The sequence below is a fragment of the Myxocyprinus asiaticus genome, chromosome 31, assembly GCF_019703515.2.
Source record: "Myxocyprinus asiaticus isolate MX2 ecotype Aquarium Trade chromosome 31, UBuf_Myxa_2, whole genome shotgun sequence".
Taxonomy (NCBI): Eukaryota; Metazoa; Chordata; class Actinopteri; order Cypriniformes; family Catostomidae; genus Myxocyprinus; species Myxocyprinus asiaticus.
This window is the reverse complement of record NC_059374.1, coordinates 21447993-21460287: the sequence shown is the minus strand read 5'-3', so window position 1 is coordinate 21460287 and position 12295 is coordinate 21447993. Positions and strand designations below refer to the sequence as shown.

At 39.0% G+C, this 12295-nt stretch overlaps 1 protein-coding gene across 3 annotated transcripts in view; it reads left to right on the top strand.

Moving 5' to 3' along the window:
* LOC127422649 (mediator of RNA polymerase II transcription subunit 13-like) overlaps nucleotides 1-11686 on the top strand; it is a 60608-nt gene extending 48922 nt beyond the window's left edge. For all 3 annotated transcript variants that reach the window (XM_051666404.1, XM_051666403.1, XM_051666402.1), the window contains exons 23-30: nucleotides 529-752; nucleotides 842-984; nucleotides 1060-1218; nucleotides 1393-1539; nucleotides 1668-1828; nucleotides 2178-2342; nucleotides 2522-2622; nucleotides 10842-11686. In XM_051666404.1, the coding sequence (XP_051522364.1) occupies nucleotides 529-752; nucleotides 842-984; nucleotides 1060-1218; nucleotides 1393-1539; nucleotides 1668-1828; nucleotides 2178-2342; nucleotides 2522-2622; nucleotides 10842-10974 (1233 nt within the window). In that variant the 3' untranslated portion in view covers nucleotides 10975-11686. The remainder of the gene's footprint in view (nucleotides 1-528; nucleotides 753-841; nucleotides 985-1059; nucleotides 1219-1392; nucleotides 1540-1667; nucleotides 1829-2177; nucleotides 2343-2521; nucleotides 2623-10841) is intronic.
* The last annotated feature ends 609 nt before the right edge of the window (nucleotides 11687-12295 follow it).

The following is a 12295-nucleotide window of genomic DNA, read 5'->3' as shown; positions in this document are numbered from 1 at the left end:
TTTGGATTGTGCTGTGAGGATTTTGTATAAAAGCACTTTATTTGCTAAAAAATAATGCAATGTTATGTTGAAAAATTAAAATAATTACATTTTCATTTGATTAAAGTTGTAATCATTTTATTTGATGAGACGCTATTTTAATAATACAATTTAATTAAAATACAAAATTCAGAATAACCACAATATACATGACTTCTTGTGTGTTTTCGCTTAAATATTACACCCGTTGGGCACATAAAATGTCCTGGAAAATTGTGCCTTGAAAAGAGTGGGAACCCTGCAAGTAAAACAGACACTTTTATGGTAATGAGAACTAAGTGGGAAAATGTGCCTAATTATCATGAAAATGTCACAAAGTAAAAACATGTTAATGGTTCTAAAACTAGGCTTAATTTTCTCAATGGAAAACACTCTATTTTTTTCTCCTTTTGATTATAAGGTTAAATATGATCTGGATATGTTTACGTGAGATTCACTGAATGTGATATTATACCCTAATATTTATCTCTTGATCCTTGTTCTCCACAGAGACCAGAGTGTTTACATCTCTATGCTCCACCATTTGTCCTGGCTCCAGTGAAAGACAAGCAAACCGAGTTGGGAGAGACTTTCGGAGAAGCATCGCAGAAATACAATGTACTGTTTGTGGCCTATTGCCTGTCACATGACCAGAGATGGCTCTTGGCCTCATGCACTGACCAGTATGGAGAGCTGCTGGAAACCTGCACCATCAGCATTGACGTACCCAACCGGTGAGTGCTCGGAGTTGATTTTTGATCGGCTTCGTTTTGCTCAAGCCCAGGCCTCTCTCTGTAACTGATGTTTGTGCATATTCACACAGAGCTCGGCGGAAAAAGGGCTCTGCACGGCGACTGGCCCTTCAGAAACTGTGGGAATGGTGCCTGGGTCTTGTACAGATGACCTCACTGCCTTGGCGAATCGTGATTGGCCGGCTTGGAAGGATAGGTCATGGGGAGTTACAAGGTAAGTTTCGTTTGACTTTAATTTTGTTATATTTGTTTGAAGCCTTGATTTAAGTGCTGTTTTTGCTCCAATCAGATTGGAGTATTTTGCTGAGTAGACGGAACCTGCAGTCTCTCAGCAGAAGACTGAAGGAGATCTGCCGAATGTGTGGCATTTCTGCCTCTGACAGTCCCAGCATCCTCAGTACTTGTCTAGTCGCCCTGGAGCCCCAGGCTTCCTTTGTCATCATGCCTGGTAATTTATGTCGAAATTTCACTCGATGGAAAGGTTTCTAATCAGTAATGTGCATGTCATTTCAGATATTTTTATACATGTTTGTGCAAAAGCAAAGTCACTATAAATTTTTGATGCAAGTTCAATTAAATAACAAAAACTAAGTCATGATTACCCCTCTATGTCTCTTTTTAGACTCCGTGTCCACAGGCTCTGTGTTTGGCCGCAGCACGACCCTGAACATGCAAACATCCCAGTTAAACACTCCTCAGGACACCTCCTGCACTCACATCCTAGTATTCCCCACCTCTGCCGGCCTTCAGGCCTTCAATCCCATCAACGGTCAGACACTTTCCAAACCATTCCATCAGGCACATCTAGCTGTATTCTGTCATTTAATCTTAAATGTCTTTAATAATGTGTTTACAGTGGACTAATAAAGTGGTCTTTTATTCTCATTTTGATCACAGATGTCACAGATGGAATGGGGGGCATGGATGGGATCTTGGACTTGCTGTCAGAGAATGACCTGGTTGATCCTGATCTCATAAACATACTACCCAACTCTCCCACCACCTCCCCAGTGCATTCGCCAGGCTCACATTACCACCACGGAGGAGATGGCATCAAGGTAAACTGATGCACTCTGGCCTCATGCAACGATTTTAACATAATAATTGCAACCATTATAATCAACCGTTCCCCATTGGCTGAACCTGCCCAAACTCACGCCATTGCTTGAGCTAATGTTGCTGGGTCAAGCTAGTTAGAATCCTTGATAACACCTCAGAGTCACAGTGTTTATACTTATTGGGAGATCAGCCTATGAATGGCTCATTTATAGTTGTCTCTGCCTATTAAAGTGGGCTTAGAGAAAGTATATTTTCATTACATTCAAATTGCATCACCTTTATAAAGGATGGGAAATCTGGATCATGGTCTACAAATGTACCCTTTCATCATCTTTTTGCCATCCACAGGGCCAGAGCACAGACAGGATGGAGTCTCACGATGAGTCCCCCAACATCCTGCAGCAGCCTATGGCTCTGGGCTACTTTGTGTCCACGGCTCAAGCAGGTCCACTCCCTGACTGGTTCTGGTCCTCCTGCCCACAAGCAAAGAACCAGTGTCCACTCTTCCTGAAGGTAAGCTTCAGATTTTCAGAAAACATCCTCTCCGTAATAATAATCAGTTCCCCTTCAGAAAGATTACATTACAGGTTACATTATAAAATCTGTTTTGAACAATAAAGCTAATCTAATCTATTAAACAGAGCTGTAAAGGTCATATATAATGAATGCTTCTCTCTCTGTCTCCCTGTCAGGCTTCTCTGCACCTTAATGTTTCCTCATTGCAGTCAGATGAGTTGTATCACAGTAAACACTCCCACCCTCTGGACTCCAGCCATACCTCAGATGTGCTCAGGTATCATCCAGGCCCCTTTTAATCCACTTTCCCCTCTTCACCGCAGTCTATTTCATAGTCTATTATAGATTATTGTGTTTTTGTAGCAGCTATCAATAGATTAATATAAATAAATAAATATATATATTATAATGTGTTGTTTTTTTTTTTTTGTTATAGTGTACATTTTGAATTTCCTGAAATATAGGGCTGGGTATTGATACAGATTTTTCGATTCAGATTCACAAATTTTATTTTTCTCCCCAATTTGGAATGCCCAATTCCCTATGTGCTCTAAGTCCTCGTGGTGGCGTAGTGACTCACCTCAATCCGGGTGGCGGAGGACGAATCTCAGTTACCTCCGTATCTGAGACAGTCAATCCGCGCATCTTATCACGTGGCTTGTTGAGCGCGTTACCCACAAGCGGCATCCATGCACAACTTGCCACGTGCCCCACCGAGAGCAAGAACTACATTATAGCGACCACGAGGAGGTTACCCCATGTGGCTCTACCCTCCTTAGCAACCGGGCCAATTTGGTTGCTTAGGAGACCAGGCTGGAGTCACTCAGCACACCCTGGATTCGAACTCGTGACTCCAGGGGTGGTAGTCAGCGTCTTCACTCGCTGAGCTACCCAGGCCCCCATGTGGGTACATTTCTGTTACAATGTCCATTTTGCTTGCATACAGTGCTGTGAAAAAGTATTTTGACTTGCCCCTATCTTGATTTCTTCAGTTTTTGTGCATGTCTCATACTAAATTGTTTCAAAACTTCATACAACATCTAACATACAACAAAGGCAATCTGAGTAAACACAAAATACAGTTATAAATTATAATGTTATTTATTGAAGCAAAAAAGTAATCCAATAACAACTGGGCCTGTGTTAAGTATTTGCCCCCTTAGTTACTAAATCCCCAAATCTATGAAACTGCATTCATAATGGGGTTCATGTGGACTAGACAAACCAAGGCCTGATTACTGCCTGCCTTGTTCTGTCAAATCAACACCTAAATAGAAAATATTCAGCAGCTTGAAGTTGGCTAAAAGGTCTCACTCAGTAGCACACTATGCCAAGGTCGAAAGAAATTCCAGAAATTGTGAGGAAAAAGGTGATTGAAATACATAAGTCTGGGAAGGGTTACAAAGCTATTTCAAAGGCTTTGGGACTCCAAAGAACCACAGTGAGAGCCATTATCTCCAAATGGAGAAAACTTGGAACGGTAGTGAACCTTCCCAGAAGTGGCCGACCTTCCAAAATTCCTCCAAGAGCACAGCGACAGCTCATCCAGGAAGTCACAAGAAAGCCAAGGACAACATCCAAGGAACTGCAGGCCTCCCTTGCATCAATAAAGGTAGACAAGAAAGAAAGACTCTGGCCAAAAATGGCATTCATGGAAGATTGGCGAGGCGAAAACCACTGTTTACTCAGAAGAACATTAAGGCTCATCTGAAAACACACCTTGATGATCCTCAAACCTTTTGGGAGAATGTTCTGTGGACTGATGAGTTAAACGTGGAACTGTTTGGAAGACAGGGGTCCCGTTACATCTGGCATAAATCAAACACAGAATTCTACAAAAAGAACATAATTCCTACGGTCAAGCGTGGTGGTGGTAGTGTGATGGTGTGGGGATGCTTTGCTGCTTTAGGGCCAGTGTGACTTGCAATAATTGAGGGAAACATGTGCTCTCTACCAGAAAATCTTAAAGGAGAACGTCCGTTCATCAGTCCATGAGTTGAAGCTCAAACGCAACTGGATAATGCAGCAAGACAATGATCCAAAGCACAGGAGTAAGTCCACCTCTGAATGGCTCAAAAGAAGCAAAATTAAAGTTTTGGAGTGGCCTAGTCAAAGTTCTGACTTGAACCAAATTGAGATGCTGTGGCAGGACCTTAAACGGGCAGTTCATGCTCGAAAACCTCCAGTGTGGCTGAACTAAAGCAGTTCTGCAAAGAATTATCCAATATTCCACCACAGTGCTGTGAAAGACCAATCTCCAGTTATCAGAAGCGTATAGTTGCAGTTGTTGCTGCTAAAGGTGGCACAACCAGCGGTTAAGTTTAAGGGGGCAGTTAGTTTTTCACATGGGTGATATAAGTGCTAGATAACTTTTTTGCTTCCCAAAAAAAATAAATATATATATATATATATATATACACACACACACACACACACACACACACACTCTACCGGTCAAAAGTTTTGAAACGCTTACTCATTCTTTATCAATTTTTTTTCTTCACATTTTAGAATAATAGTAAAGTCATCAAAACTATGGAATAACATAAATGTAACTATGGGAATTATGTTGTGACTAAACAAAATCCAAAATAAATCAAAACTGTTATATTTTAGCATCTTCAAAGTAGTCACCCTTTACCTAGAATTTGCAGACATGTACTCTTGACATTTTCTCAACCAACTTCTTGAGGTATCACCCTGGGATGCTTTTTAAACGGCATTGAAGGAGTTCCCATCTATATGCTGGGCACTTATTGGCTGCTTTTCTTTATTATTTGGTCCAAGTCATCAATTTCAAAAACTTTTTTTTAATTATTATTACATTTTAGTTTTATAATGAAATAAATTAATATGGTGGCACAATTATATTTTTGTCTACAAAACTAATTTCAAACATTTAAGCATACGCCTTCAGATCAAAAGATTTTTAAGATCATGAGAAACATTTCAGTCAAGTGTTTCAAAACTTTTGACCAGTAGTGTATATATATTTCAAAACTGTATTTTGTGTTTACTCAGGTTGCCTTTGTTACATGTTATCTCGTTTGAAGATCTAATACAATTTAGTATGAAAAATACACAAAAATAGAAGAGATCAGGGGCAAATACTTTTTCACATGACTGTATAAAACAATTATCTCTCAGCTAATGCTTTTAATTATAAAGGAACCAAGTATTTTATCATTAGTTATTCATCAAACTGGTCACATTTTAGCATTTGAAAAATTTTCAAATGCAGTCTATTCCATCAATTAATGTTAAATTGCATATATTATATTGCATATATATTGTTACATTTTTATTGTTTACTTGCATAATTTGTACTATTTACAAGTATTTACATTGATATGTAGAACACATGCTTAATTGGTGCGGTCTCTTTAAAACTAGCGACATCAGCCAGTAAGCGAATATAACGAGAGAATGCGTGCGTCATTTCTTTAGCGCATTCATGTGTGATTAGAAGTAAATGTTTATTTTTGTTTTTGTTTTTAATCAACAACTGACTGTAAAAAACAGAAAGGGTATTAAAAGTGACATTAATCAATTACATGGATCCGTGGATCTCGTCATGGATACACGGAACGAGTCAAACCAAACTTCTACTCTCAACACGCAGTGAAAGGACCTCTGTGCTAATAACTTCTCTATACTACACAATCACTGGTGAGTGAAATCTGAACATTTACCAGTCAGTGGCTAATCATAGACATTTTTAGTAACAGCGCAAGATTTGGTTGCACATGCGAGCGATTTACTCGCATTAGAGAGGGTTGCCACATAGAGTGAAAGATCGATCTTGGGATTTAAGAATCGAGATTGTTCAAACGAATACCGCGATGCATCAGAAAATCTATATTTTTACCCAGCCCTACTGAAATATGGTGTATTGTTTTTATTAATGTCCTGCTGGCTGGCCTCATATATATATATACACACACACACAGTGCATTCAGAAAGTATGCAGACCCCTTCATTTTTTTCACATTTTGTTGTAGCCTTATGCTAAAATTCTTTAAATAAAAAAAAAGTTCACATCAATCTACACTCCATAGCTCATAATGACAAATATAAAATCAGATTTTTGATAACACTGCAAATTTATTAAAAAGAAAAAACTGAAATCTCACCTTGACATAAGTATTCAGACCCTTTGCTGAGACACTTGAAATTTTAGCTCAGGTGCATCCCATTTATCTGGATCATCTTTGAGATGTTTCTACACTTTGGAGTCCACTGTTGGCAAATTCAATTGTTTGGACATGATTTGGAAAGGCACACACCTGTCTATGTAAGGTCTCACACCTGAAAATGCATATCAGAGCAAAAATCAAGCCATGAGGTCAAAGGAACTGCCTGCAGAGCTCAGAGACAGAATTGTGTCGAGGCACAGATCTGGGGACGGCTACAAAAACATTTCGGAACAACCAGGACTCTTCCTAGAGCTGGACGACCGGCCAAACTGAGCAACTGGGGAAGAAGGACCTCGCTAAGAGATATGGATGCTTCGAGCGATTGGTCACCGATCGGTATCGGCTGATATTATGTCATGTGACTCGATCGGTAATTTGGCCGATCGCATAAACCGATCACTCATGTCACAAAAGACGTGCGGCACCTTTAAGTCATTAGCAGCACTGTCATGGCATCATGGAGTGTGGGGAATACTGGCATAGTTTTGTAAGACAACAAACTTGATTCAGCAGTTGAGAACGATGCAGTGGGAGAGGTATGGCGAATATGAAAAGTTTGTGTACTGTACTGTTAATATGGCATTTCACACACGACAAAGGGAAAAGAGCGCAAGCTGTGAAACGGACATTATTATCATTCATGGTGGCAGCTTCTCAGTCACAGCCGGGCATAGGCATCTCACTAATAATGCTAGTTACAAGATGTGGTGTAATTCAAACATCTTTATTAAATATCTCCCGATTAAATGCCATTAAAATTAGTAGCATCTGTAGAGTCCAGAAACATGCACTGCTTCTCTGCTTTCCTTTCATCTCATGCTCTCATGACAGAGTGTGTGTTCCCCTCATTAAAGTTCAAGCAGCAACAAGTGAAAAATGAACTATTAATACAATCATCCATCTAAATGAAAAGGCAAGGAAGGAATTTATAAATAATAATTCTTTATGCAATATTAAGATACCATAATATTATTATATTACATATAATGCAGAAATAAAATAGAAATAAAATAAGGAATTATAATAATTATATGAACAATGACAATGAATCAATAACCAAAAATGTCACATTAAGTTTAATTGCACCTATAGGTTATCAGTTTGTCTTCAGTTTGACACTAAACTTCATTTTTTATAGGGCTATCTATCTTAATATAGAGGATATTTTGTTAGCCTATACTTGTTCTAAAGTCTTATTTAAAAAAGCTTTTTTTTTTCAGCAAAAACTAGGCAAAGTCATATTACTGGGAAGAGGAAAATTCTGTTAATTGTGACAGTGTGCAGAAAGCTTACACATAGCCAGTTATGACAGAAATCCTGATAAAATTTAGTTGATCAGTATCGGCCAATAGGTGACAAGAAGGTCTGTGATCGGTATTGGCTGTAAAAATCCTGATCGGAGCATCCCTAGTAAGAGAGGTGACCAAGAACCCGATGGTCACTCTGGTTGAGCTCCAGAGATCATGTGTGGAGATGGGAGAAACTTGCAGAAGGACAACTATCACTGCAACACTCCACCAACGCTCCAGAGATCATGTGTGGAGATGGGAGAAACTTGCAGAAGTTTCTGATGAGACGAAGATTGAACCTTTTCGCCTCAGTTCCAAGTGTCATGTCTGGAGGAAACAAGGCACCGTTCATCACCTGCACAATACCATCCCAACTGTGAAGCATGGTGGTGGTAGCATCATGCTGAGGGGGTGTTTTTTAGCGGCGGGGACTGCTCAGGGTTGAAGGAAAGCTGAACACAGCAAAATACAGAGATATCTTTAATGAAAAGTTGGTCCAGAGCGCTCAGGACCTCAGACTGGGTCAAAGGTTCACCTTCCAACAGGACAATGACCCTAAGCACACAGCCAAGACAATGCAAGAGTGGCTTAAGGACAACTTTGTGAATGTCCTTGAGTGACCCAGCCAGAGCCCGGACTTGAACCCAATCCAGTATCTCTGGAGAGACCTGAAAATGGTTGCCCATCGACGGTCCCCATCCAACCTTACAGAGCTTGAGAGGATCTGCAGAGAAGAATGGCAGAAAATCCCCAAATCCAGGTGCACAAAGCTTGTCGCATCATACTCAAAAAGACTTAAGACTGTAATCGTTGCCAAAGGTGCTTCGGCTAAGTACTGAGTTAAGGGTCTGAATACTTACACCGGCGGCCAAAAATTTGGAATAATGTACAGATTTTGCTGTTTCGGAAGGAAATTGGTGCGTTAATTCACCAAAGTAGCATTCAACTGATCACAAAGTATAGTCAGGACATTACTGATGTAAAAAACAGCACCATCACTATTTGAAAAAAGTCATTTTTGATCAAATCTAGACAGGCCCCATTTCCAGCAGCCATCAATCCAACACCTTATCCTTGAGTAATCATGCTAAATTTATAATTTGGTACTAGAAAATCACTTGCCATTATATCAAACACAGTTGAAAGCTATTTTGTCCGTTAAATGAAGCTTACCATTATCTTTGTGTTTGTTTTTGAGTTGCTACAGTATACAATAGATTGACCGTCTTATGGTCAATATTAGGTCAAAAATGGCACAAAAGAAACCACTTTCTCTAGAAACACACCAGTCAACATTGTTTTGAGGAATGAAGGCTATATAATGCTTGAAATTGCCAAAAAACTGAAGATTTCATACAAAGGTGTACAATACAGTCTTCAAAGACAAAGGACAACTGGCTCTAACAAGGACAGAAAGAGATGTGGAAGGCCAGATGTACAACTAAACAAGAGGATAAGTACATCAGAGTCTCTAGTTTGAGAAATAGACGCCTCGCATGTCCTCAGCTGACAGCTTCATTGAATTCTACCTGCTCAACACCAGTTTCATGTACAACAGTAAAGAAAAGACTCAGGGGTGCAGGCCTTATGGGAAGAATTGCAAAGAAAAAGCCACTTTTGAAACAGAAAAACAAAAAGAAAAGGTTAGAGTGGGCAAAGAAACACAGACATTGGACAACAGATAATTGGAAAAGAGTGTAATGGATCTTAACCCCGTTGAGCTTTTGTGGGATCAGCTAGACTGTAAGTTGCCTGAGAAGTGCCCGACAAGATAGCCACATCTATGGCAAGTGCTACAGGAAGCGTGGGGTGAAATGTCACCTGAGTATCTGGACAAACTGACAGCTAGAATGACAAGGATCTGCAAAGCTGTCATTGCTGCACATGGAGGATTTTTGATGAGAACTCTTTGAAGTAGTTTAAGAAGTTCTGAATTTTTTTTTTTTCTAATTGTAATAGTAATTTTTCACATTAATAATGTCCTGACTATACATTGTGATCAGTTGAATGCCACTTTGGTGAATAAAAGTACCAATTTTGTACCAAACTTTTTTTTTTTGTAAAGATAATTGATTCTGTCCCTTTTTTAAAGAAAGTTAACAAAATGTATAAGAAAATGTATAACAGATGTTTAGCTGATGCTGAAGAAATCCTCTGGTGCTTTATTTATATTCAGTTGTACCATAGACCATTTTTTCGCTCATAGGTGATAGTGTATATCAGACATTTTGAGCTTTAATGATAATTAAATTCTGCCATATAAAGGCTGTAAATGACTTTTGTTACAAAATGTTTTAAACTGTGTTAAATGTCCCCGCTGGATTTGATTCATATAAAAGCTATTTAGGGGGTCTTTCTTAATCATTTACTGATAATTGAGTCTGGCTGTAAGATTCTTGTGTCAGAGTATTAAACAAGGACTCCTGTGGTGGTGCAAAGTTTCCAACAATTCCGACCAGTCTTAAGAAATTGCACAGAAACAGAATGAAACAGCTGTGTTGTCAAATTAGGTAAATGCGTGAAATTTAAAGCTGATGTAATTTTTTCTGTTAAAATACTTTCTCCTATCTCTGCTTAATATGCTGAGACAACTATTAGTAAGCCACTCATAGGTTAAGTTTCTCAGAACTGTAAACAGTGTTTCTTTTGCGCAATGAAAACTACAGTATGCTGTTTTGATCAATCCGCACCAACAACGTTACTCAACCAATGGCGTGAGTTGGGGGCGGGACTATCTCTTTGTTTGACTAACGGCAGTAAGGTGGCATGTTCAGAAAGCTGTTTTGAAAACAAACTTTATTTTTGCAATTCCGTTTGGTGGCGCTGAAATTGCATACTTCAGCTTTAACAGCATTAAACATTTTTAATCTCAAAATGTAACTTTTCTAGTGATCGTATTTCGCTCTCAACTCTTTCAGTGTAACAGCAAACGTGTCCATCACAATCTGTCTGAAAAGATCTTCCATTCTGTTAAGCAAATGTACAAAAATTGGATTTTGTTGTTGTTGCAGATTTGTGCTGGAGCAGTACAACGCCCTCTCATGGCTGACCTGTGACCCAGCAACTCAGGACCGGCGCTCTTGTCTGCCTGTGCACTTTGTTGTGCTCAACCAAATGTACAATTTCATCATGAACATGCTCTAACTAACAAGGGGTTCTGTTGCCAGTGTTTCTCAGAACAGACCCCACTGAAACACCACATCACTGCACTGCCGTCGCAGGCCTCCACGCTGTGGACACAGATGGACAAATCAACTTCAGTCAGACAGCGCACTTAAGACAATGCCAGGCTACCCAGTTTATGCCAAGTATCCATCTCACAACAACTGGAGGAAACGGAACCAGTCAATCTCAATTAATTTGGCCTTTATCCAGTCGAAATGCCTGCATATATCTTATTTATTGTATGTTTTTAAATGTGTAATTTCTTAATCTTTTATATTATATAAACACAGGAAGCTGCATATTGCCTTCCTAATGAAATAAAAATTATTTGTCATGTATGTAATTGTCTTAATTACAGAACCGACAAGTGAATTTGCTGTAGGTTGCTTTTAGAAGAATATTTAGAGAAATATTTTCTCCACGATTTTTACTCTTACAGTGTACAGATAAAATATACAAGAGCTCCCGTTCTTACCTTTGTGTGGTGGGGACTTTAAGATAGGATGTAGCTACAGAAATTCCTGTACAGCAATTTAATGTGTTCAAATAAGAGGACAAGAGGTACATTGTCGGATTATATATTTTATATCACAGATTTAGAGAATTGTGTGTGTATAAATGTGTACATACAATCGTCTGCCGCTATGGATGGTGCAGCCAATGTTTTAGGAATAAAGTGTGTAAAACCTGAGACCTGTGGTCCTCGTAATTTTGCATTTGCTTGATTTCGAGCAAATATCTTGTGTTTCTAGGGAAACAAAATGAAGACACCATATTGCAGGAGGTTTCATCATAATATCCAGTTATGATAAGCCCTCAAGGGATGAATTGCTGTGTATCTTTTTCTTCCCAAATCCCTGTGAAATGACATGGTACTATTCTCATCAGGCCTGTTCACGTAAGCGACGGTTTTGCATGTATGCTCCGTTCTTGATGCAACTGAGGTAACTGAAATAACATTAGTGGTTGAATTGTGCTGATGGCAATGTTAATATCGAAATCCCCAAGAGCCCTGTACCTCTCCCTATATCACCATCACTATTCTTGACATGATGATTATGGCCCCTAGAGAATTTTTTGTTCTCTCCTGTCTGCAGATAAAATTACTGCTTCCTCTGTGGTGACAAAATATTTTGATTTGGCTTCAAATTTTGTCTTCTAGAAAATATTAGTTTGAAAGACTAAATGTTAGAAGCACTGAGGCGTACTTGGTGAAAGGCAAAAATTATAAGCAAAATGTTTGTGTAATAAGTCTAAGATCTCAAAGTGAAAACAAATAGAAGAGAATTGACAAAAATTG